This window comes from Syzygium oleosum, unplaced genomic scaffold, assembly GCF_021117445.2.
Source record: "Syzygium oleosum isolate NSW1041296 unplaced genomic scaffold, Sole_v2.1 Sole_v2.43, whole genome shotgun sequence".
NCBI classification, from domain to species: Eukaryota; Viridiplantae; Streptophyta; class Magnoliopsida; order Myrtales; family Myrtaceae; genus Syzygium; species Syzygium oleosum.
This window is the reverse complement of record NW_026607527.1, coordinates 203,049-228,358: the sequence shown is the minus strand read 5'-3', so window position 1 is coordinate 228,358 and position 25,310 is coordinate 203,049. Positions and strand designations below refer to the sequence as shown.

The window sequence follows — 25,310 nt, the reverse complement described above, 5'->3', positions numbered from 1 at the left end:
ATATATCGACCTCAATAGTCGACATACTTTGTGCTCCTGGCCTTTTGTAATGAAACCAACAGGCTGTTCCATGTAAATTTCTTCCTCTAATTCTCCATTGAGGAATGCAGTCTTTACATCCATTTGATGTAATTCCAGATCCATACTAGCTACTATTGCCAGAATAAGGCGAATAAAGGTAAATCTAACCACAGGAGAAAATGTTTCTTCAAAGTCAACTCCTTCCTGTTAATTATATCCTTTCGCCACAAGACGAGCCTTATACCTCTCTATTGAGCCATCAGCCTTACGCTTTATTTTGAGAACCCACTTGTTCCCAATGGCTTTGCGTCCTTTTGGAAAGTCAACCAATTCCCAAATTTGGTTTGATCTTAATGACTCCATTTCCTCTTCCATTGCATGTATCCATTCTTCCTTATCAGGGCACTTTAGAGCATCGTTCACATTCTTCGGCTCATCTTCATCTTGTGGGGCGATCATGAAAGCTTCTCCTTCAATGTCAAAACGTCGACGGGGAATCCTATTGCGACTTGACTGTCATATGGAATGTTGTACTCCTGATGATTCACCACATTCCATTGCGTTCCTACTCGAATGAGATAATGGTGGTGTCGTCTCTTTAAGTGGTTGCAATTGAGACTTGGTTGCATTCAACTCTCCATTTGTCACAATGCTCCCACTAACTTCATTATCACGATCCACAGATTCGTATAGTGAGTAATCACCACCTACTTCGCCCTTTTTAGGAAATTCATTCTCTAAGAATGTGACATCCCGTGATTCAAATTCAGTTATACTTCCGCTTTCTTGCTCACCTATGAATACATATCCTTTTGAGTGCTTTGAGTATCTTATAAAAATACTCTTTTTGCCTCTTGGGCCTAATTTTCCATACTTGTGAGAAGACTCACGAGTATAGGCAGCACAACCCCAAGGTTTTAGAAAGCTTAAATCAGGCTTTCTGCCTATCCATAACTCATATGGAGTAGAAGCAACTGATTTAAAAGGCACACGGTTAAGTATGTAGGCAGCAGTCAACAAAGCATCACCCCAAAAGGTGATTGGCAAGTTAGCATGTGCCATCATTGATCTAACCATTTCCATTAGAGTTCTGTTTCTTCTTTCCGCAACACCACTTTGTTGAGGAGTATATGGAATAGTCAGTTGTCTTTCTATTCCATTTTCATCACATAAATTTCTGAACTGATCAGACAGATATTCTCGACCTCGATCGGATCTTAATGATTTTATTTTCTTGTCTAATTGATTTTTCGCTAAGGTCATAAATCTTTTAAAGCAATTTAAAGTTTCGGACTTATGAGAAATCAAATCGACATGTCCGAATCGAGTATAATCATCAATGAATGTGATGAAATAAATAGACCCGTGCCTTGCTTTTACATTCATTGGACCACAGATGTCAGTATGGATTAATTGCAAAGGAAATTCAGCTCTTGTTCCTTTTCCAAATGGTTTCCGTGTTGTTTTTCCTTCTAGACAATGCTCACATATGGGCAAATCAACCTTTTTAATATTGCCCAATAGGCCATCTTTAGCCAATCTATTCATTCTTTGTTGGCTAATATGACCAAGTCTAGCATGCCACACGTTCACATCATTCTCATAAGAATCAGATGATGTAAATAAGGAATAACTAACATTAACTTCACAATAGTCAACATCTAATACAATGAAACCATCTAAGAAATATCCGGAACCATAATAACTTGTACCTAAAGACAAGTCTACACCATTGTTATGGAAGTTTACATTAAAACCAAGTCTAACTAAAACCAACACTGAAACTAAGTTCCGACGAATCTCTGGAGCAAATAGCACATCATGTAGGAACAATGTGCGTTCACTGCGCATAAGTAGTTGATAGGTGCCAATGCCTCTGACCTCCACTCTTGAATTGTTCCCCACGTATATCCACTTCGTTCCTTGTGGAACTCATCGGAACTCCACGAAAGCTCCTCTATCCTTCGCTACATGGTCTGTGGCTCCCGAGTCTACAGTCCACAAAGGATTAGATTCAGTTAGAAACACTGAACTAGACACATAAGTAGCATTTTCATGAATGCTAAGGGTTTCTACCTTCTTTGGCTCGCCACAGTCGTGAGCAAAGTGACCCTTCTTGCCACAGTTGAAACATTTCACTCTTGAAATGTTCTTCTTGAAAGGACGCTTTCCTTTCTCCCGTTAGTTGAGCCTCGGCTTCTTCCCTGAAGGACTTGGCCCCTTGCCTTTCCACTTCTTTGACCCAGTAGGGTGCTTCCTCTCGGAGCCCGAAACTCCATGCGAACTAGAACCAGCAAAGTAAATATCAGTTTCTGGTTTAGCCGCCATGAGGCGATCCTCTTCCAGTTCAAGATGCCGCATAGCATCCTCGAAGGTCTTAATACCCTCATTGTGGGTCAAATGGATCTTCATATGCTCCCAGCTTTGAGGCAAGGAGCGGATCACTGCCTGCACCTGCTGTTCATCAGTGAGTATGTGCCCAGCATCCTTTAGCTCACTAATCATATTCGACATATGCCTCAAATGTTGTTTCATGGTCTTTCCATGAGACATCTTGTATGAGTCGAAACGGATAGTGAGTTGTCTCAGTTTGGTCACAGAAGTTCGACCAAATCTTGATGCCAATGCAGCCCACATGTCTTTGGCGTTCTGGAAACGTCCAAACTTTCGCATGATGTCATTGTCCATGCTGCTTAGCAACGTAATGCGAGCAAGAGAGTTCTTTCTTTTCCAAACAGCAAAAGCATCTTTGTCCCTCTTGTGTTGGGCAGTTGTCCCATCCTCAGGTTTTTCCATAATCTGGTTAAGAGGTTCGAGTGCCTCTTGCTCTTCCAGCACATATTGAATCTTGAGACTCCAAATCTCATAATTGTTGCCATTCAATTTTTCTCCCTTATTAAGTTCAGCCACTATATTCTTAGTTGCTGAAGTCATCGTATCTGAACATTTCAGACACATACGCACGAGTTATTGAAGCCTATCTAAATGCTTCATCAGCATCATGATTACATAAACTAATCATATTAATGAATAGTTTCACAAAAGGTCTTAGAGTCGAAATTCACTATGTTCCCAATCATCGTCTAAAAAATCCAATTTGAAATTACCATTAACATAATCATTTATATAAAGAAATTGGTTCTTCAAAAGTTATACAAACTTTGAAGAACTTCCCACATATAACATAACATGTGATATAGCAATATAAAATGAGAAATCACAAAAATTCATAGCCATATATGTATTTCATAACACATTCACAAATATTTAAGAACATGTAATAACAACTTGAAACATATACAGAATTGATTCCAAATCCCAAAAGAACAACATCAAGTGTACCAATCTAACACATAAACAGGAAAGGACTCATAAAATTCTTTAGAAAGTTTTATTTTCTTCGGAACATAAACAGAGGCTCCCGGAAAACCCCTAGATCTGGGCCATGATTTGCGCCGAGACCCATTCAATGCAAGGGTTGATGTTCTTCTTGCCCCAACCCTTATGTATTCTTGCACAAAATTCTCCACAAGCATCTTATAGCTTGGACCATTTAAGGTTTCTTTAACCTTATCAAGCATTCTTCCCAACTCATCAAGCATAGTGCATTTTAGGACTCCGACCATTACATATTCCGGCATTACAAAACCGTTCCAAATGATATCTTGTATCATTTTGTTGACCTTGATGATGTGTGTCATCATATCATCTGTAGCGTCCTATCGATAAAGAGCTAGCTTGACTCTTAGGTTTTCAAGCTTCTCCTTTTGAGCTGCCGTTCTTGGGATTATCGGAGTGTGTCTCAAATGTACCATTGTTCCTGCAACGAATGTAGAACAAAGAATTACTTATAATCCATGATACATTAAGATAAGGAATGCTTATTCATATACATATGATCTAGCACTTATATTTCAAAAAAAAACTATAGAGAAATACTAGAGAAAATGCTAAAGAATATACCCCTAAGTACGTGTACATAGGGTTTATCGTGCATTTTCACATTCATAAGTGCAGCAAAAATGTAATATGAATACACCATAACGTAGAGCATTCCGATATGAGCACATCGATACCAAGAACGCCCAAATCGGAGTTCAAATGAGCTCGAACGGGCCGAAAGAAATAACGGAGTCATTCTGCCGGTTTGAACCCGTCCGGTTCGACCGGTCCGACCGTTGACCAGTCAACGGTCAACCGGGGGGTCGGTCAACGGTCAATCGGGTCGGGTCAACGGGTCGAGTCAAAAGTCAACGGTTCGGGTCAACGATCAACCGGGTCGGGGCAACGGTCAACCGTGTCGGTCCGGATGACGTCACGCTGACGTCACGTCGGCGGTTGGGCGGCATCGACGCGCCGTTTCGCACGGCCGCGCGTGGGACTCAAGCGCCGTCGCGCCCACGGCACTTGTCGGCGCGTGAGGGCGCGTACGACATCCTCCGGCGACGCGCCGCCCATCATTTTGCTCGTCTCGACGAGTACTTTCTGTTTATGCAATAAAATTTAAGTTTTGACGAAAAACAAAAATCGAAACATGCATGAACAGTTCGGCGACGCGAAAAAAAACGAGCGAAAACGAGGCCAAAACGAAAAAACAAGCAGTATACACTTCAGACGATATATATGCATGATCGGAAAACAAGTAAACGGGCTCTGATACCAATGTTGGAAAAACTGAATTCCCGATCGACGTATTCGAAACATATTCGGAACGAATTCGATCAATGCGGAAAACGTGCCCGAGGACCATCAACTTGTATCACCGATCGTACAGGTATATCACACAACGAACATACCCGGTATTGTCACAGATTAAGTGCCACTTTGCGCTTGAGAGTTCTTCGAATGTCTTTCGTACTCGCGTGCGCTCCGAAGCAAAAGCAGAGAATACGTTGTATCAAAAGAGTGTGTTTGCATATATTGAAAATCACGTCTGTTTTCCAAAGGGTGCCTTCTATTATAGATAGACAAATAACTACCTCATGGGCCCTTGTGGCTCACGGGCCGGGTTTGGCTCATATTGGGCGGTCCACCCAATATGTCTTACACGGAGGGTGGGCAATGGGAGTGATGGCGGTGAGGCACAATGCGACGACACTGGGTACGACAATAGCGGTAACGGCCGGTGTAGTGGAGCCGCCAACCGTGATGAAGAATAGGGGTGAGCAACTTGGACCACCCAAACCGGGACCGGACCGACGGGTTTGGTCCGGTTCTCGAGACTATCTGTCCGGTTCCCGGTTCCTAAAAGCGGAACCGGTTTCCAGGCGGTCCGGTTCCCGGTTCCAAGGGGGAACCGGACCGGACCGACTCTTTAATATATATTTTTGTTATTTTTTTCTTTAAAAAAATTAATAAAATGTGAACTAAACTCTAAGTGAACTTCATTATCATAAATTCATTGATAAAAATTAGTAAAATGTGAATTAAACCCTAAGTGAACTTCATTAACATAAATTCATTGACAAAAATTAGTAAAATGTGAACCAAACCTTAAGTGTTTAATCAACAAAAAAAAAACTAAACTCTAAGTGACCGGTTCCATTGGACCGGACCGGAACTGAACCGGTGGTCCAGTCCGGTTCCCGGTCCTAGAACCAACTGGTCCGGTCCGCGGTTCCCAAAATTGGGAACGGACTCTCTCGGTCCGGTTCCCGGTTCCACCTTGAAACCGGACCGGACCGGGAACCGATCACCCCTAATGAAGAAGGAGGAGGTTTCGTTTCAAAATCAATTTTAATTGAACTAGACTCTATCATCAATTACAAATACCTTTTGTTGAGGTGGTGCCATGGTTGGCAGAAAATAAGGGTAAATTCACATTGAGCCGATTTCGGAAAGTTTAGGTATTAATTGAACAAAAACAAATTTTGGAAATTACGTTGAACATTGAAAGAAAGTTGAGGAACTGCTCATGGTATTACCCAACGCTAATTGATGTTTTGGTGCTCTCAATGTCCCTTCTTGCCTCGCCCCCAACCTCCCTTCATCGTCCTCTTCCTCCTCTGCTCTCGTTCTTCTAATGAATTCTCCCAAGTCTTTCTTGTTCTTTGACTCTTCAACCTCTGCATCACAAGATCTCCGAGTTTGCGAGTTACACGAAAAGGAAAATTTCACTGCGTTGGAGAATCTGAAAGTCAAAAGCATTCGAAATCCTCTCTTCGAAGCTACCCTCAAGGTTTGCTTGAAGAATTTTTTTGACTGTGAAAGAACAAATTGCTTCATCCAGTGGCTAGTTTTTTGGAGTGTATACAGCAAGGCCAACGAGAAGTTTGGCTACAAACAATGTAGCTAACAATGCAAGGCACCTCCTTGCGAACCCTTTTATCACACAATTGTGACAGCAGCCACTGGATTCAGTCTCGATGGAGACATTGCGATTGCTAGAGTACTGACTCAAAAGTTTACCGCGGAGTGGACAAAACTCCATAGAATTGCTCAAGCAGGGGGCTCAATGGCGGTCGACCATATAGCACCACACACTAACCTTCTCCCATGAAATGCAGCGAATCCTAACTACCTTGGTTCATACCAATCGCTCCTAAAAAAGAATTGAAAATCTAAACCCAAAACATACCGGTCGACAAAAACAAACATGACCAAAAAGTTATCAGGTAAGAGTTCCTGGCACAGAAGTAACTCACATTCTCCCGTCCCAACTGACAACCCTTGTCTTGTTTAACATTGAGGCAACGCTTATATGATGGATGAGCTAACTGGTTGAGCACGCTGCCACAATGTCACCAGTCTAAATTCAAATAAGCCTTGCAACTTGGACAAATGTAAAACCTCAAATTGCATGACCAACACAGTCACCTTAGATCGTCCACCAGGCAAATGCCCCAGTAGCGTGGGCATTGGGTGACAGGGAGGAGACCCGGGTTTATATCATGGGATACCCCAAAGCTTTGGGGATAAAAGAGATAACCAAACCAAAAAGACGAAACGAAACCCATCATCATATATCATGTCAAGGAGAAGATGGTTGATGCAAAACAAACGCAAAGCAAAAAATAAGATGAACAGCAAGCAAATGCAATAAGCAATACATTGGACATGACCGCGAACAGGACATCAAACGTCTCAAAGGACCAAGCAATAATCGTACGTGTTACAGACTGCTTTCCAGCTAACTACGAAAATCTTGCTGCTCCCGCAAACATAATAGGGAAGAACTAGGGGAGAAAGAAAGCTAACCATAAGTAAAGAGATTCAGATTTAGCAACAGTAGCTCATTGATGCTGTGCCCTGAGGAAGCCAAGAAAGATGTTGGATATGGAGGCTCTTCAATAACTTCCACAATTATTTAGGAGTTCATCATGATGATTTTTTTCTTATTCTCATGCTCTTCATTGACTAATCACACCGTTCAAAACTGCAGATATGCATGATTTTACGACATAGATGCCTTTTTTTCCATGTATTACATCAGCTGAAAAAAAAAAGCTTGGCCTGTTCTACGTGTAAGATTCCATCCTGCAACTTCCTTGAGAATCTCAAAGAGTCAAAGGAGAATAATGAAACTCAAATGAAAGCTTATCAACCTTCTGCATCTTCTTTTATTAAATAAATCACAGATGTCTCCATAAAAGCTCCCATAAGCTAACTGCCAAACAGCAGATGAATGCCTTGATAAGAAAGACCAGGGCTTTTTAAGCTCGCAGTAACAAATGCACATTCTTTGAAAATGAAGTTAATCTATGTTCCCTATATCACAGCAGCCTTTTGTTTAACTTTAGCTTTCTCGGCATCAATGATGGACTCCACCAATTTCACAGCATTCTCCAGCTGTCCTTCTTCATTCACAACAACATAATCAAATTTATTAATATGTCTGACCTCCTCACGTGCCGTCGCTATTCTGACAAGAAGCGATTCTTTAGTCTCCGTCTTCCGACCAATCAACCGCTGAACAAGTGCCAGTTCGCTCTCTGCAACCAGAAATATAAAAACTGCAGACTGCCCAAGAACCCTCCTCAAGGTTTCTGCCCCTTGTATGTCCACCCTCAACACGATATCGTACCCCTTTGCCATGTACTCACGTATTTGCTGCTTTGGAACACCCTTATAGTCACCATACACTAAAGCATACTCCAGTAGTTCATCCTTTTCAACCATGGAGAGAAACTCCTCTTTAGTGACAAAGTAATAATCCCTCCCATCAACTTCACCTGGTCGCATTGGCCGGCTAGTCGCAGTAACAACAAAATGGAGACTGTCTCTAACTTCCCTCAGTCTTTTAATGACTGCGTCTTTGCCCACTCCACTTGGTCCACTAATGACAATAATCAAAGGTTTTGGAACAGGGCGCAATGGTTCAAGACTAAATGAAGAACCCACTGAGGCTTCAAGGGCTCTTAGCAATTCGTTCTTATCAGCTTTGTCAAGCGATGGAATGGGTACAGCAGGGGGTCTTCGTGCATCACCCATTTCGCAATTCGACGAAACAAAACGAGGAGCCACAGAGAGTTTCTGAGATGTTGGCTTATAACAATTCCGAGAGAAAAAAGTCGGACTTGACCTGGTAGAAGTAAATTGGCACCCAATTCTTTTGTGAAAGGTTGGCAAATGGAGGTCAGAATGGGCAATAGAAAGGCAAAGTCTCCGAAAAATCATTGGAAGAAGACGTTCGATAATATCGATGTAAAGAACAGAAATTTCTAACTGATGCAACTTATACTCCGGGGCAGATGAACGCCATGTTCCAGTGTCTCACCTGCAGACTCCAGAATCCAATACAAAAATCAAGCAGATGCATTCTATGATGCTAATAGGATAGTTAGCAATGGTACACTGTGACAATAGACACATAACCAAGGAATTATCAATTATCTATTGCAGATCAATTATCTTGCCTGGCCAATATTAGATACAGTAGGAATGAAATGCTGATAGCATCACATAATCAGTATACATCAATTAGAACCAAATAACCAATAATACACCTATGGGTATGGGTATCCTCAAAATTTTAAAATAAGGTTTACTATCTAATCTTTTGATGGTACACCATTCAACAATTTAAGCCTAGATATGCATAATAAAATTAAAGCAGTACTCCAAAATAATCTTTTGTCTTTAGATCTATCAAAGATTTTATTGCCTAGACATGGAGAATGAAACTGAAGCAGCACTAAGAGCACCTAAGTTTAGATAAGAAAAACTGCTTCTTTTTATATTAGACCATCCATCAAACAGGTTGTGTGCATTGAGTGGAAGTCGCAACCCGCTACTTCCAGTGCTCAAGCGAGACCCAGTTAACACCAGCTCGATGCTCAGATTAGCATTATCGAAACCGCAACACTTTAACCCACCAGAAACTCGGGCATTATCACAAATGGCGTCAAGAAACGAAAACCGCAGATCAAGAAAGTCGAAAAATGCTAAAAGCAGAAGCATTCAAGAACCCGAAACTTTTCCTCGGACGGATCTTCCCCGCGAAGAAGGAAACAAGAAAAGGGTAAAAGGGACACAAAGAAAACGATGGTTCCGCACAAGCGAAGCACAAGTTCGATTCGTACCCACGAAATCCATCGACCCAATGGAAACAAAAACCCAGAAAAGGAGGCCCATTTCCGATCCCGGGCAACGCAAAACGGAGCCGGAATCACCAAGAACAGCACGAGACGAACACCATCTACGCCGAAACTCAAGACCCAACACTTGACGATTAGCAAAGGAAGCGAGGAAGGGGAAAAGATTGCACTCACCAGGCGGAAGATGGGAATTCGATACCGAGTGTCATGGATTTCTCCGGGCGATTCGAGCGTGTCTCGCCATGGTAGAGAGATTTGCTTTATGTAGCGAAGCCGAAGCAAGAAGATGAAGAAGCTATTCGGTGAAAAAATGCTTTGCATGTGGTGAAAATAAAGTCGGAATTATTCTTTGCTTCGGGATTTTTTTTTCCATAAATGTGGGTTTCATTATTGAATGAAAATATTCCGTTTCTTTAACATTAATTTTAGATGCCGCGAATATAATCAGTGCACTGAAAATTGTAAAATTATTTTTTCTGTTATTTAATAAAGTTCGAAAGCAAATTTTAAGATCTGAAATGCGATATTGAGATTATGGTATAGTCCTTGAAATTTGACTCGATGTGCAACATCGTGTCGTCCCTGAACTTTTAATTTTTCAGTGTGATTCCTGAATCATGTAGTCTTTTCAATTGCTCAAAATGACAAATTAGACGTTAATTTATGACGTTAATTATTATATAATGAGCTGGATCATTAAAAATGATGAATCAACATACACCTTCTTATCTATCTACTTTAAAAAAGGAGAAAAAATCAAGGCATCAACGTGTCCATTATTATTTCCCGTGTATTATATCTTGATTTGAGATGAATAACTTACTTTAATAATTCATGTGTAACCTTTTTTTATTTTCCACCATTCAAACTCAACAAATTGGAAGCTAAATTAGCAGATTTCATTATCTCAAATTAGTGAAAGAACGACGTTGAAGATTTTAATATTATCTAAGAATTACATTTATTCATAGTTTAGGAAACATATCGAACAAATTAAAAATTCATGTATAATATTGAATCAAAGTTCAAGAACTATTCATGTCATTTTCTCTATCTTAAATTAGAGCAATTGACCTCATTCAACTAATGGAAAACAAATTAAAATAGTGATTTTTTATTTGCAGTCACCCATTTAGAAAATACATATTAAACTCAACCGTTTTCTTAAACATATACTTTTTTATTCAATACAATTTTTTATTGGGGCAATTTTACAAAAAGTTTGAAATCTATTGTGCGGACGCCTATTTAGTCATAAACTTTCCAATTTTATTAATTTAGTCATAAACCTTTGCGCGAAATTTCAATATAGTCATTTGGGCTAATTTTGGTAAAAAATTACTGACATGGCAGTATGCTGCAGAGAAAAGCCCATGATTACCATATTAGTGATTTTCGGCGAAAATTGATCAAAATGACTACATTAAAATTTCACCCAAATTTAGGAAAAAATTGAAATGTTTATAACTACACCATTAGAGAAGAGAACGCAAATATAATGATACAAAATTTCTGTTCTCTTAATCAATGTATCTTTTGTAACCTCATCTTGTTTTGGTTCAAACGGGCACTCCGGAAAAATCCTTATCCCTTCTATCTTGATCACGTATGTAATTATGGATAGCACAACATGCAATACAATATGTGCTTGTTTTCGAATTGTAAATGAAGATATGTGTCTCAAAATGAAGAAGCAATTATTTAATGTTGCAAATGATCTCTTCATGACATTCCTAAGTAAAGAATGTCTACGGTTGAACAATTCTATTATAGTCTGGTTTGAACAACCTTTTGGGTTATGGCTTTGAGGAGGCATTCTTGTCCTTCAATCCGTTGAACATCCTGCCATTCTTGATTGCCGAATCAGTTTGTTCTTGTGTCTCTTCTTCTTCTCCTGCTTCTTCATGATCTATGTCAGTGAAAGTAGGGTGAGTGAGGATGCTATTGAGCAACTAAATCCCTCTGGTGAGTGGGAAGTGACTCCCTGAAGTGTTCTCCTTAAGCTCCCACATGAACTCAGTTGGGATTGACCTGTAATTGTACTGCTCAACCTCCATGTCCACCTCTTGGCCTTGTCACACAGCCTTTTCTAGATGATGTATCCAAAGTGGTCATTACTGTGGTGATGCCATAGGTTGTTGATTGCCTTGAGGTCGGCTGTAGCGATGAATTGGACCTTGAAGAAGAAGACACAGTCGCGCTTGATGGCAGCGTTGTCGGCCGGGGCAATGAGAAGGTGGCGAGTCTCCTTGTCGGCTTGCCAGAAGTCCTTAGTGGCAAAGTGGCACTCAGGGAGGTCGAGGGAAGTGGAGGAGGGGGAGTGGGTGGTGGAGGTGGTAGCATCGGTAGCGGATGAGGAGGGGGAGGGCGAGGTAGGGGAGAGAGAAAAGGTGGTGGTGGTGATGGAAAGTGAGTGGGAGGAGAGAGTTTTTATTTCTCATAAATAGAGAAATATAAAATTTACACTTCTTATTTCTGTTTAAAACTTATTATTATTGAGTTAAAAATTTGTCCCAAAAATAAAAAAAAATGAAATTGTGTTACCGAACGGATTTCTGTTCCAAACCTGTTTAAGGGAACAGAAAAATAGAAAAACAGAGAAACATAATGGTTATCATACGCATTCTTAGAATCACAAACTAAAATATCCAACATAGGTTTCGGCAATAAGAAAGCTAATTAGGGGGCGAGTTCTTTCAGTGCCTTAACCAGTCAATCTGCTAGCTTGTTTGCCTCTCTTGGACAATGGTGTTGGGAAAACTAAATCTAAGCACACCGCCGACAGGCAAAACCATAGCTACAAAAGGAGATGCAAAACCATAGCTACAAAAGGAGATCCCAGCGTGTGCTTGTCACAAATAATGACGTGTGATTCGATATCAGCCACTAAGTCTTTTACTTAGATGCAGTCACATATCTTTTCAAGACAAGCACATACTTAACTCTGCTGACCATGCTCTGATGATAGACCTTGATTTCTGGATTTTGATTTCTTTTGCGTCTTTATGGGATTGTTTTGTTGGGATGCTTTCTAAGATTTTCAATAGATTATTTCATTTATCATTTTGGTTACGAATGGAAACTTCTTTTGAGAAAAAAAATACTGAACTCCATACTCCAGCACTGACTTCTAAGACTCTAGAGACGACTTTTTTAGTCAGAGAGCTACATCCTGCAAAGGAATGTAGAACAGAGAGAACCCTCATGAGACATATCCCTTCGGCCATTTCTCCGCTCTTTACGCATCAGCTTCTTCCGGTGGCCAGGGACAGGTTTCAGACCCGCAGTTGAATCGGTCGCAATGTTAGCATAGCGTCACTCATCTGGTCTTTTATGGTACAACAACGAGTGAAAACCGACCCAATCAGTGCCTTCACGGCAACATTCCCATAACTTCAGGTAAGCTAATGATACTTCATTTTTACTCCGAATACAAAATCTGTCATTGAAAGCAGCCCGATTCGCGGGTCCTTATTCCGGAAGTTACAAAACAATGTACAAATAACAAATACCACAGTCCCATCTGGAAATAGAAATCTGTCCCCGAGAAGAAATCAGCAAAACGAAGTCCAAATAAATTCACCTCGGACTCCTCCATTACTTCGCCGGTTTCCGAGGAGAGCGTGATCATAATTTTTGCTTATACCACCCGCATTGCGCCGTCACCTGCAATCAGTAGTTTATCAGCAGAAGCAGATTCTGATCTCCCCCGCGCACTATTAGCTGTATCTGATAAATAATGACAGTGGCATGTTAATCTTGAGATTCTAGTCAATGTGTTGGCCCGACCGAGATACGATGAGCCAGCATGAAGCCGGACAAGCGTAATGTGTTTGTCCCGGAAAGCACCAGTACTGGTCTCCCATTCAGTACCAATTGTTTCCGGGCCCACCGTGAGCGGCAGCGACCTTCCTCGGCATATACTGAGGCTTAGGCTGCACGCCATTGGGAATTCCAATACCTTCCTCTTCAGCTCTCTCGCTCTTACAACCTGGATTCCTTCTTGAATACGAAGAGCCCGTAGAAGTATGTTGAGCTGCAATCGCGGGATTCCTTACCGTCCTCCTTTGCTCGACCGCCTCCGTAGTCGCTGCTGCAGCTGCCCCACAGTTGTAGCGCAACACAGAGCCGACGACTTTCCCCGGCCTTGCAGCTCCACCTGCAGCGAAAAATATTAAGAAACGATCACAAGCAAACACCTGTTTTCCACACTATTGACAGAAGTAGCATAGCCCAAAGTGGGGATGACGGAAAGAAATAAGTTGCGGGAAATATACTTTGAGGGACTTGAAGAGGAAGCCTTGACATCGGGATTGTAGAGTTCCTCTCAGTAAGAGACTTATCAGTTTCTTTGATGGAACATTTGGCCAGATCTTCCGACACCTCATTTGAGCTCTGCACTGAATCAGAGTACAGAACGCATGGCCTGCAGTTACGTAACTTTGTGAGTCCCAAAATGTGAAAGGAAAAGCCCATAAGATATTATTATCAAGAAAATGAATTATACCAAAGTGAACTAGAAAATATACCTAGGCAGTGAAGCATGCTGTCTTTCGGGTGGGGGAGCGTTAGAACCCTTCACATAATGCTCCTCAAGGAAAGCAAATTGCTTCTTGAAATGATCAACAGCACTGCACAAAAATTGTTTGCCTCAACTCTCGAGGAAATTCATGCAAGAAAGATATACTCCGAAAACTGTAACAAGAGGCTTTGTTTCGTTGCATGAATTGGTAGTGGAACAATATTTATTGCCCATCAGCAGCTTGTGTAATGAGTGGAAAAAATATTGTACTTCGTAGCAATTCGTGAAGCATTAAACTTCCAAAAATGAGATCAATATCACTAAACCAAATGCTGCAAAAACAAGATGAGTATGTATGTAACCTAGGTCTCCAGTACAAAAGATTTGGAGAGCAAGCATACATGAAACAGTTTAGGTTCTTCATCCATCATCCCAAGCATAAGAGAAGAAAAAGTAAGATTCTTTTCCCTATAAATATATTGAGATTTCTCAAACACAATGACCTTGGATCAAATGAACATATGCGCTTCACAAAACAAAATCTCTTATATGAAAGGGTTTTGTCAATGAGTGCCCCCAGGCCACTAATTAAGAATGCTTAGCCAGGAAATTTCAATTTTCAAAAGAATGATTCCACATAACACAAGAAAAACAATGTAATTGCTTAGCTTAACAAGTGCCTTAGAAACACTCGTTAACAAAATCCATTATATATTCAAAATGTGTCAAACTTCCGATTCTAATGACATCCATTATTATTCCAGAATAACCCAAATTGTAGCATAATTTATGAAGCTTTTAGCTCCACTTCTACCCATGGCTTTAAGAATATGATCCAGCATACTTTTTAACATCAAAAGCCAGTTAGAAACTAGAACAAGAGAGGAGTAAAAAGTAGAACCAGAAACTATTCCCCTCATTCTCCCATCCTCTACACACAGAACAAAGAAAACCACTGCCACCTATTGACCTTCTAGTGATAATAATTATGGAAAGTGGGAACTTGTCCTTTAAGGTGAAGTGTAGAGATTTAACATGTTCGCCTATACTTCTATTCTTTCTTTTTTTCTTTGATAGGTAAAAGGTTCAAGTATAGGGCACCATGGGTGTGCAAACCAATGTACAAAATGAGCCCAAAAAACCAAGGCTCGTCTATACTTCTATTCCTTTTGGAAGAAATGCCAAAAAAGACTAGAAATTAAAGCTTTCAAAGACTACGTTACCAAAAGTAGCAAATAAAATGAAAAGACATAGCTAAGCCAAAAAGTTACAGCTAAAGCTCTAAGCCTCTGGCCACCTGGGGCCTTAACAGACATAAGCTTACTAACTCAACATGAAAATAATATTAATCAATCCTATTGGCCAACAAACCAGAGTAATGCCAAAATCGAGCACTAGGCTACATATCAAACTGAAGATATGCTTAGGGAAAGAATATAACCCCAAAGGTTGTGAAGAACAGGCAATAGAAACATGACAACCATTCATGCAAATTAAAGTCTTTCTCACTGAATTGAATGAACTGGAGCATTTATTCATTACCTTGGATACATGAAACCCGTTGGCTCAGATCCTTCCAAGAACTCCTTCAACATCTTCGGATGATACTCTAGTATCTCTCTGTATATCAGCTCTCTCACATCTTCTTTTGTTATTCTCCGCCTTTCAAACTCAAACTCCATCTTTGTCACAGGTTGAGCAGAAGGTTCTCTCTCTACCTTGGCCAAGCCCTTAAAATAGGGATCAGCAAGAGCCTACTCCCAGCCAGCACATGGTATCAGTCAAGGAATTAATACTATAAGCAAGGTTAACAAACAGAGATAAACTCACTTCTTCAGCATTTGGACGATCCTTGGGTTCAAATGCCAACATTCTTTCTAACAAACGGAGTGCAAGTGGATCTGCATTGGGAAACTTCTGTGAGAAAGGTATAGGTCTTTTCTTTCTCATGCTACTCAAATATCTACGGGCTTTTTCATTGCGTACCTGTTCATATAAAGTCAACAATTCATCAAAGGGAGAGACACTAAGGGTAAACATGCAAACCAGATTGAGTCTAATGAAAGAAAGGCATCATTAACAAGCATATTTCCTGAAAAAACTGACCCTGGCAATGGCTTCGGCTGAAGGTGTTCCCAATAGATCGGTTATCAAATCTAACTGGTGGACTACATTTTTCCCAGGGAAAAGGGGCTTTCCAGTCAAAAGCTCTGCGAAGATGCAGCCTATACTCCAAATATCTATGGCTGGTGTATACTGAAACAGAACAGATATTACTTAGCACACATGAAATAAACACTGCACATGGAACAGACTACTATGGATAGAAGCTGTGACATGGCAGCAAAGGAGCATGAGTTGTCAGCTATGACATATATATCAATGTGTCATATGCAGGTATTCTCTGAGTGGAATTGCCAAAGTAAAAGAAAAAAATGGAAAGACATCAGGGTAGTGTACAGTAAAAGAAAATTTTTTTAGGTGTGTGACTAGTGCTCAAGAATCAACAACAAGAAAACAAAGATCTTGGTTTCAGCAGGTGGATCAAGGTTTCCAAAGCTTCTGAAAAACAGCAAACAGTGAAGAATATCATAACAAATGAGCAAGAGTTAATTCTTGCACCTTTGAAAAGAAGGAACCACATAATTCAGGAGCCCTGTACCATCGTGTGGCAACATAGTCCTGCGCAGGGAGAATTCAAGTAGTTAAATCATAGTAAGGCGTCATTATCCCAGCAAAACAGCGAAAATTTCACAATTGGATAGAAATGAAAATTCAAATTGGCAAAATAGTTACCGTCCAAAAGATGGCCGTTGGGGTATCATTAAAAGCTACTCTAGCGAGGCCGAAGTCACAAATCTTGAGTTTACAGTCAGCATTTGCTAAGATATTTTTGGGTTTCAGATCCCGGTGAAACACATTTGCTGGATAAACAGTTGGTAACATATCAGATCGATAATTATCATTGTAAATTCAGTATCTTTTAATGCAACAAGTTTGATTAGGTGTCGAGATCTTAATCTATTTTACATAAGACAAGATAATGAATCTCAATGCACAAAGTTCAGACCTGTATGAATGTACTTGAGTCCTCGAAGAAGCTGGTACAGAAAGAATTGGTAATGCTCAGGTGTTAAATCATCATTTGCCTTGATAACCTGGTGTAGATCAGACTCCATCAGCTCGAACACAACATAGATGTCCTTAAATTCCCTCCTGGATGGAGGTAATAGGATATGCTTAATCTCCACAATGTCCGGATGGCGCAAGAGCCTAAGAAGCTTGATTTCACGGAGGATGCGGGTGGCATCAGAGACATGTTCAAATATATCGTTGATCTTTTTGATGGCGACTTTTTCACCCACATGTGTATCGTATGCAGAGCAAACAACACCATAGCTACCTTTACCAATGACTTCCTCTATTTTATACCTGCTCCCTTCACCATATTCCGTGAAAAAATCTACATCTGCAGATGACTACATCGCCACATGAAAAAATAGAAGTTTGTGAACACAATATTCTGATTATGACTTATAAATTCAAATGAAGTGCAAAAATCCCACAAAAAACAATGACTCGTGCCACGAACTCTCACATTCAGCTGATAGATAGCATAAGCAACATGAGAATGTATGACACTTAAAATTAAAACCATCCACAAGAATTAGAGAAAGTTCTACGTCCATGGATCTAGAGATGGAAACACTTGTCGCCTTATGTCGAAGGTTGAAAAATGGAAATCTACATTACAATCTTGCAACTAGCATTTATGAGCCATATGTTCCGCCATCCCAATCACATATTCAGAAACTTTTATCCTTGAACTTGACTCAGATGGGTAGAATAGGGAAGGCATCTATTGCTTTATAGCAAAGACGATTTTGGAGAAAGGAAACCGCATTTTTTGTGTAACGGAGGCAGACCATGACCACGGCAATTGCACAAAAATAACAAACGAGACTCGGAAAAGATCAAACTTTCCACCGCACAAAAGGTACATGATCCTGTATCTAATTCTCAAGCCGCATACACTCTGATATCTCAGAAGGGAACTTCTAGAACTATACGACAGAAACGAAGACGCCCACAAGAAATCATTCTTCTGGCAGCGAAATTTTGCTTGAGACCAAGCATTCAAATCCACACGGGGTCATCTAATTCCCATTGATTCAAGAGAGAAGAGCCAGTTAGTTGACTTTGGATATGCAACACAGTCTGCAAACTACGTGCCAAGAGAATTGGATTTGCGAGGAGAAGTAACGGTTCTTGATCCAATTTCACATCCCGAAGAAGAAAGACAAGTTACATCCAAACCATCAATCCAAACGCGCCCAGTGGGACCCAGGATGCAACAGGGGCGTTTAAAGCAAATGGCAGAGAAGCCGAGAGAAATGAACATGACAAACCGTTCTGTCCCACACGGTCATCTAAGCATTATGCTCACCACAGAACCCAAAAAAGCCCAGTAAAGATAGACCGCAGAAAAATTCAGAGACCAACTCTCAACATTGGATCGAAACAGAAAGACCCCTTCCGATCCGCCATACGACATTTACTCGACGAACTTGGATTTCCACGAAAACCAACATCCGAAACACGAAACACGTAATCATATATGCATGTTGGGAAATCCCACCTTTTTCCGCTGATCAGGCTGCATCTCAGCAACAGCGCATCAAACAAACCTCTCCCCTCTCAAGACGACCCGCGAGCCAAATCCTTGCACACCAGTGATCGGACTCCACCTCGAAACCCACCACAAAAATTCCCCAAAAGGGTACAGAAAACCTCGAACTTCCAAGTGGAAAAACAACAGACAAACGTTTCAATCTCGAACTCAACGGCGCTCGGGGACAAAGGAGGCACGAGGACAGCAACTTTCCAACAGGCTCGACACAAGGGAATTTTTAGTGGGGGTATTTTATTTTTATTCCGAGCAATGGAGTCGGGGGAATCCACTCAAGATAGAAAAGGCAAAAGAGACATGATAGTGCGGCCAAGTCCTGGCGGAGGGCGACTAAAAACGCAAAGCTTTGCGACAAGACAGTTCCCCCGGATCAAACGTTTCTTGAACCAATCTCCCTGCTCTCTCTCGATGGGGAAATCCTCGGGACCAAAAGCCGAAAGAAGGAGAACCCACTTCGGAGGATCTGAGGCTGGCGCAGGAGATCTCTAACCCGCTCTCAAAAAGTTTCAAGCAGTTGCTGGTGCCATCATCAACGAGCAAGAAGTGCCACAAGAATGGATGGAAAATGCTCTGTTTCTTGATGAGATCAAAGGAGACGAAGGAGGAGTTCGAGATCAAGAAATGGGGTGGAAATCTTGGGGGAGCGATTGACGGTGGGGTGGGTTTCTTGATGTGAGCTCGAAGGGAATCGGAAGGCACGGAGGCGTGGGTGCCCTGCTTTGAGTTGAAGCCTCTTTTGGAGCGCCCGGGGAGAGAGAGAGTGGGAGTGAATTTTCTTTTTTCTTTTTTCTCTCTTTTGTTTTTTTTATTTTTTTTGATTTTTTTGAGGGGAAAGTAAATGGAACATGGGGAACGACAGAGGGAGACGCGTTGATGAAACGGTGCGCCCCCCGGGAAAAGACGCTTTTGCCATTGGATCTTGCGCATTTCCTCCGTAAAGGGACTCTCTCTTATTTGAAACTTTTTTTCTTTTCTTTTTGGCAGTGCTGTATATTTCCTTCGAGTCGTTTTGTTAAAATTAATACCACGAATAACCCAAAACTGGTATGCCTGTGATAAATATACTATAAACTAATTTTTTGGACAATCAAAAATCATAAACTGGTACACTTGTGATAAATTTACTCTTCGTTTATTTTCGTCAAATTTTACCGTCAAATTTTGCTGAGTTGGATGACACGTAGTAATTTACGAGTGTACCGGTTTAGGATTTTACCCTCTATTTATCACATGTATATCATTTTGTGACTTTCGTGGTATTAATCCAATTTAACGGAAACTAATAGAGGGTAAATTTATCACAAATATAATAATTTCGGAATTTTTTGTAGTCAAAAAATTAATTTTTGGTAAATTTATCACATGTGTATCAGTTTTTGATTTTTTTGTGGTAAAAAAATTAGTTTGTGGTCCTTACCAAAAAAAAATTAGTTTGTGGTACATTTGTTGCAAGTGTACTAGTTTGGAATTTTTCTTAATATTTTTTTTTTTGATAACCCAGGAAACCCCCGCACGGCCGACAGCCGGAGGGGTAACCTGGGGTGACGCTAGCGCAGGACCCACCACCACGGCGCCACACTTAAGAATCCCTAACGACTACGCTGGGGTGGAATTTTTCTTAATATTAATCCTTTTTTTTATAACAAGAATTATTTCAATTTCCGATTTGACTAATCTTAATTGTCGAATACAAAGACTACAAAGACGCTGGTCCAAAATCGCTTTGTTTTGGTTATTCAAGTAAAGCTCTACCAAAAAAAAAGGTGACAATGTGGCCCCCAAATTAACTTTGTGATCGAATTGTTTTTGAACTTTGCAATTCAAATAGTAGAGTCACATTTTTCGAAAATATTTCATTCCACCGTAGAGATTTTTTTAAAGCAGTTGCGTTTTACTTTCTCACAATTTATTTTAATTTCATCGTTGGTGCTTTGCTAACCATGTCTTTTCTTGATCTAATATCCTGAAAAAGCACAAATTTATGTGTTTGAAAAAAAAAAGTCAATCCCAGCACAAATTTTCATTTTTTATTTCATTTTTTTTCTAAAAAATGCACAAACTTCTTATTGGTGTCCAATATACCGTCCGTTCGACTATCATTTAAATCAAAGATAAAAAGTTGACATAGCGACTAATGTGGACCGAGCGAGTCTAGCGTTTTTTTTTTACTCCGCTTCCAAATCGAAGAAACAATGCCGTTTCTTTCAAGTCTATGTAACAATTAATCTCTCTCTCTCTCCATAATTGGGGAAAAAATTAGGGTTTATCACTTGCAACGTGGGTTGTCAATTACAGGGCAAAATTGGGGTCTCGAGTTAAAAAAAACTTAGGGTTCTTACCGTCGGTTTTGATGAAGGCTTGAGAAGATGGCATTGTTTCTTCGATTTGGACGCCATGTCAGCAAAGACCTGAGGCAGACAGTCCACGTCCGCCGCCACGTCGGCCTTTTCACATTTGATTTGGAAGGCAAATTACCGTGCGCCGGACTTGGGCTACGTTTATATCATTTTTAGACAAATGAAAATTCGCGACAAAGTTGGGCTACACCCATAAGTTTGTATTTTGTCTAAGGAATTAGGCCAGTCTTTTCTCTATCACCACCAAACAAAAGTTATAAATATATATCGTCTTACATTTTTTTTTCCTCCAATTGTATTTCCTTTTTGTATTTTATCCTAGAAAAGCTAGTTTGCCAATGTTAATTGCTACAAGAGCTCAAGCTTTTCTAAAAATACATTTCGTCCTATTTATCCTCTTCAAAAAGTGATATTCACCCTGGCGTGGTCTTCCACCAGCTGTTCGCATTTCTTATTATTTCTCAGTTCATTATTTCATTCGAACAATAATGAGCGGCCAAACGACTTCCGGGCAACCTCGAAACACTAAATTTCAACGTGGGTCTACCAACAGAAGTTCATTTTTGCACGGTTTCTCCCATCACGTCCCGTGTTTACAATAATTTTCGTACCACCTTATTTAAAAGAAACGGTATGTTTGCTAAGCTCGAGAAGAGTTTCCAACTGCCTTTTAATTATCTCTTCTTTCTAGAGGAAAGAGAGAGAGAGAGAGAGAAAAATGCATAAGATTTCAGATGCAATTTATGATCACGGAGAATTTGGGAGATTTCTATTGAATCCTCTAAGTTTTTGCAGTCCAGTCATCGCAGATCATAATTAGATCATTAGCGCACTATGAGTTTGGGCTGAATCTCGCTTGTTCATCAATCGTGACCTTTTGTTATATCTACTTCTCAAAAGTACCATTTTGCATCTGCCCACGAAATCTCGTGACCAAGGAGAACAAAATTACTCTCTTAAACGACACCACCCCTAATTCCCAAATTATCCTAACCCCCAGATGTAACAAACGCTATTTCGTAAAAGCCTTAACAGGGAGGATAAACGATTGATATCCAAAGCAGTATCTCCTTATTTTTATTGGAAGGAAACTATTTCAAAATGAGTCTTGAGTACATTTGAGTTGTCTTAATTATCGTACCAAGACGGACATAGATAATCTAGAGTATCCTGAATAAGGCCTTAGGTTTCCTTAATCGAAAATTGGAGAAATCGATTCACTCACTTCTGTGAGAGCTTTTATATCGCTTACATTTTAAGGTTTAAAGCTAGTTGCACTTGGGGCAACATTTTCAAAGAGCTTTAGGCCTCTGGATCTCGCACGATGCTACAAGCTTCGCCGAGGGTCAGTCGATGCCGGCAAGCTTCGTGGAGGTGAGATCCACCCCTTGGGTCAGTGACCTCTACTCTGCCTTGGCTACGGTCACATAACCCCAACAATCCATGTCGAGGTCTCATGGCCTTTGGTCGACTCTCTCCTGTTCCCTTGCCACGATGCTTGTCAGCCTCTGATTGATACTAGCTGGCTCCAATAACCCCCTACCCTCTTTTTTGTTTTTTTTTTTTTAATTTTACTTTATTTTAAAATTGCTTTATGAAAATGTACTAAAAGGTTGTGCTTTGTCCACTTCTCATTTGGCTTAAACACCTTATTTTCTTGTATTTTGACCATACTATCCTTGCGAGGCCCACCACTTTTGACATATTTTTTTTGTTTTGTCTTACTCTAATTCTCAACTTACTCTCAAACTTTTACCTTATCTCTTTGCAGAGCGTGAGAGTGAAAACCCACACATAAAACTAAATCTCCCCACCCCCATCCCCTGAGAAGGTGGGGATTCGAACTCTCCACCTTCCCTTTTCCATGTGGGAAGGGTGACCACTAGGGCAACCCACTTCTGGTATAACTCTATAAAAATGATCCATTTTTCTATTATTTAGTCAACTTTTTTTTTTTGACCAAAAAAAACTCTTTGTTTTGCTTCCTTTTTTTCCTTGTGGGTCCTACTTTTCTTTTTCTTTCTTTCCTTCCACGCCTTTGACGTCTCAATTTTCCACTCTTGCAAATTGTCTCTCTGTTTTCTCTCTTGCAAACCATTCTCTTCTTTCTACGTCTCCCACTTCTTCTTCTTCTTCTTTTTCGAACCCATTGTCCTCTATTTTCTATCTATGATGTCAACTCCGCTGTCCTCCACACATTGGGCTCACTAGTGACCTCCCTACGAGCCCTTGTTCTCCGCCACGCTTAGCGGAACAATAGACCCCATTGTTGTCGATTCCGGTATGGTAGACCACATTTGTTCTTGAGATCAAACAACCAAATTAAGCATATCCTATATCATTATTTCAACAAGCCAATTAATAAGAAGTAACGATAGCATCCCAACCCAAAACTCAAATTCACTTTTAACAAAAGATATCCAAAAACACTTAATAGCGACCGGAATGAGCATGATTTGAGACCAAGAAAATAAAAAAGGAAAAAATATAAGCTTTCGCTGAAACAGTACCTTCGATAGCGAATAAGGAGGGCGCGGATTATTGAAGTAAGTAGTTCTTTTAGGGATTGCAAATATAGGAGAGATTTGTGGTGGAAGAAGGAGAAAAAGGAGTGAGAGGCATAGAAAGAAGCGAATGGCATGCAAGAGAGAGAACAATGATACGATTTGCAAGAAGAAACAAAAAAAAGAGTTGATCAAATAATAAAAAATGATCACTTTTGTAGAATTTTACCAAAAATGGTGGGCCCACAAGGGATAATATGGTCAAAATACAAAAATGAAGTGTTTATGTCAAAGGAGGAGTGGAAAAATCGCCATCCTTTGCTTTTTATAAAACATTTTTCAAAATTTTTTTGTCTAGATGTATAGTTATTGGCCAAAAGCTCTCCTAAACGCACCGTACGCCTACCCAGGATGGGTGCTCTAATGTTAAGATAGTAATTGTGTCAAATGCATTACTAAAGTCAAAATGTTCATGTCTTTATTTTCCTAAAATAGATTATAGTCACATCATAAATCCTAACGTGTGCTTCTTATTTGATACTCTTCTTACAACGAGGAGCTCACTTGAATTAATAATTCTTGAATTCATGAAATACCTACATTAACCTACCTAATGGGGCTAAAATAAGACAAAATTTAGTAATATTTTCATCCTTTGTGCTTGAACAATTGTTTGATCAAGCATATTGAACCCTTGGCGGGTGTCATTAGGACGAAGTGAAGTACATTTCAAAAGTACATCCACGGGATAAGTATGATGGAAGCTCTATATGTTTCAACCCCTTTGTTAATTTAGTCTCAAACGTTTTTTAAAATATACAACTAAGTTTTTAACACATCCATCGACAGATGCCACATCATGCCCGTAATGAGTTAAGGTCCCGATTGCACATTAATTAAACGTCCGCGACTCAAATTATTAAAATTTACAGACTTAGAGCTCAATTGATCAGCGCGTAAAAGTGATTATAATAAAAAGAAATTAAGGGACAAAAATGAGACAAAGAGTAAGCTACAGAGAGTGGCCTGTTTTTTTTTTATAAATATTTTCTGTTGGGGGAATATTAAACTCTGCTGGCGGTTTGCTGTTGCCATCTTTGTGCAACTGCTGACCACGTGGCACGTTGTGGTTGGCCGAGAGCGAGGGGACAGCTTACCAGCTCCACATGGATGCTGCTGGATGCCATGGATTCCGAGTGTCTCCCAACTGCGATCCGTTAAGCAAACAACGTTAAATCAGTCAACCGTCCCCACTAAACTCCAACTTTAGTTGTTAAGAAAGGTTATATTGGTTGAACGAATGTAAACAACATGAAATCGAATTGCGTTTGTGTATTCGTATTGCGAAATTTCGCGCACCCTCTTTGAAATTCATACAATTTGGATCAATTTCCTCCCGCTTGAGCCGTATGATTTCGAATTTGATTTGTTATTATACATGTATATATGTATGTATCATATACTTCAGAATTTCAGTTAAGTAAACAGTCATTTCAATTGGTTTTCAGTTGGATCGTTCCGCTGTTGCTTGTTCAAAAAATTAAACAGAAGCTTGATGCGCTAGAAGGTAATTGCTGACCTTGCGATTTCGTTTTGCCTTCTTTATCTTCATGATCTTTTCGTTATATATGATTTTGGTTACTTTTGAATATAATATAATTATATTTGATTTAGAGTTTT

The 25,310-nt window shown here is 40.1% G+C and overlaps 2 protein-coding genes and 1 pseudogene across 5 annotated transcripts; all 3 read right to left on the bottom strand.

The window, feature by feature from the left end:
* Positions 1-7,052: 7,052 nt before the first annotated feature.
* Positions 7,053-9,889, bottom strand: LOC115693446 (guanylate kinase 2, chloroplastic/mitochondrial). 4 transcript variants are annotated; one of them, XM_056306304.1, is made up of 3 exons: positions 9,732-9,889; positions 8,687-8,744; positions 7,053-8,542 (listed from the first exon to the last, which is right to left on the bottom strand). In XM_056306304.1, the coding sequence occupies exon 3, from the start codon at positions 8,449-8,451 to the stop codon at positions 7,729-7,731; it is 723 nt and encodes a 240-aa protein (XP_056162279.1). In that variant the 5' UTR covers positions 8,452-8,542; positions 8,687-8,744; positions 9,732-9,889; the 3' UTR covers positions 7,053-7,728. The 4 variants fall into 4 exon arrangements, with proteins under 4 accessions (XP_056162279.1, XP_056162278.1, XP_030476299.2 ...); XM_056306303.1 differs by having other exon boundaries at positions 8,687-8,737; XM_030620439.2 differs by having other exon boundaries at positions 7,053-8,744.
* A 1,173-nt stretch (positions 9,890-11,062) lies between these two features.
* On the bottom strand, positions 11,063-12,784 carry LOC130136178 (tetrapyrrole-binding protein, chloroplastic-like; annotated as a pseudogene).
* A 167-nt stretch (positions 12,785-12,951) lies between these two features.
* On the bottom strand, positions 12,952-18,987 carry LOC130136202 (mitogen-activated protein kinase 15-like). Its single transcript, XM_056306361.1, has 10 exons — positions 18,719-18,987; positions 17,150-17,558; positions 16,876-17,003; positions 16,702-16,761; positions 16,186-16,335; positions 15,910-16,065; positions 15,622-15,833; positions 14,087-14,188; positions 13,835-13,983; positions 12,952-13,716 (listed from the first exon to the last, which is right to left on the bottom strand). Exons 1-10 carry the CDS (start codon positions 18,740-18,742, stop codon positions 13,424-13,426), a joined length of 1,683 nt encoding a protein of 560 aa, XP_056162336.1. The 5' UTR covers positions 18,743-18,987; the 3' UTR covers positions 12,952-13,423.
* Positions 18,988-25,310: the final 6,323 nt, after the last annotated feature.

Bases quoted from the DNA above. Each gene is read 5' to 3' on its own strand.
- LOC115693446 (XM_030620439.2), bottom strand. From the start codon at position 8,637: ATGATTTTTCGGAGACTTTGCCTTTCTATTGCCCATTCTGACCTCCAT.
- LOC130136202 (XM_056306361.1), bottom strand. From the start codon at position 18,742: ATGCAGCCTGATCAGCGGAAAAAG. The intron at 17,559-18,718 runs GTGGGATTTCCC...GTGGCGATGTAG, and splicing joins AGCCTGATCAGCGGAAAAAG to TCATCTGCAGATGTAGATTT. The intron at 15,834-15,909 runs GTGAGTTTATCT...GGCTGGGAGTAG, and splicing joins ATCGTCCAAATGCTGAAGAA to GCTCTTGCTGATCCCTATTT.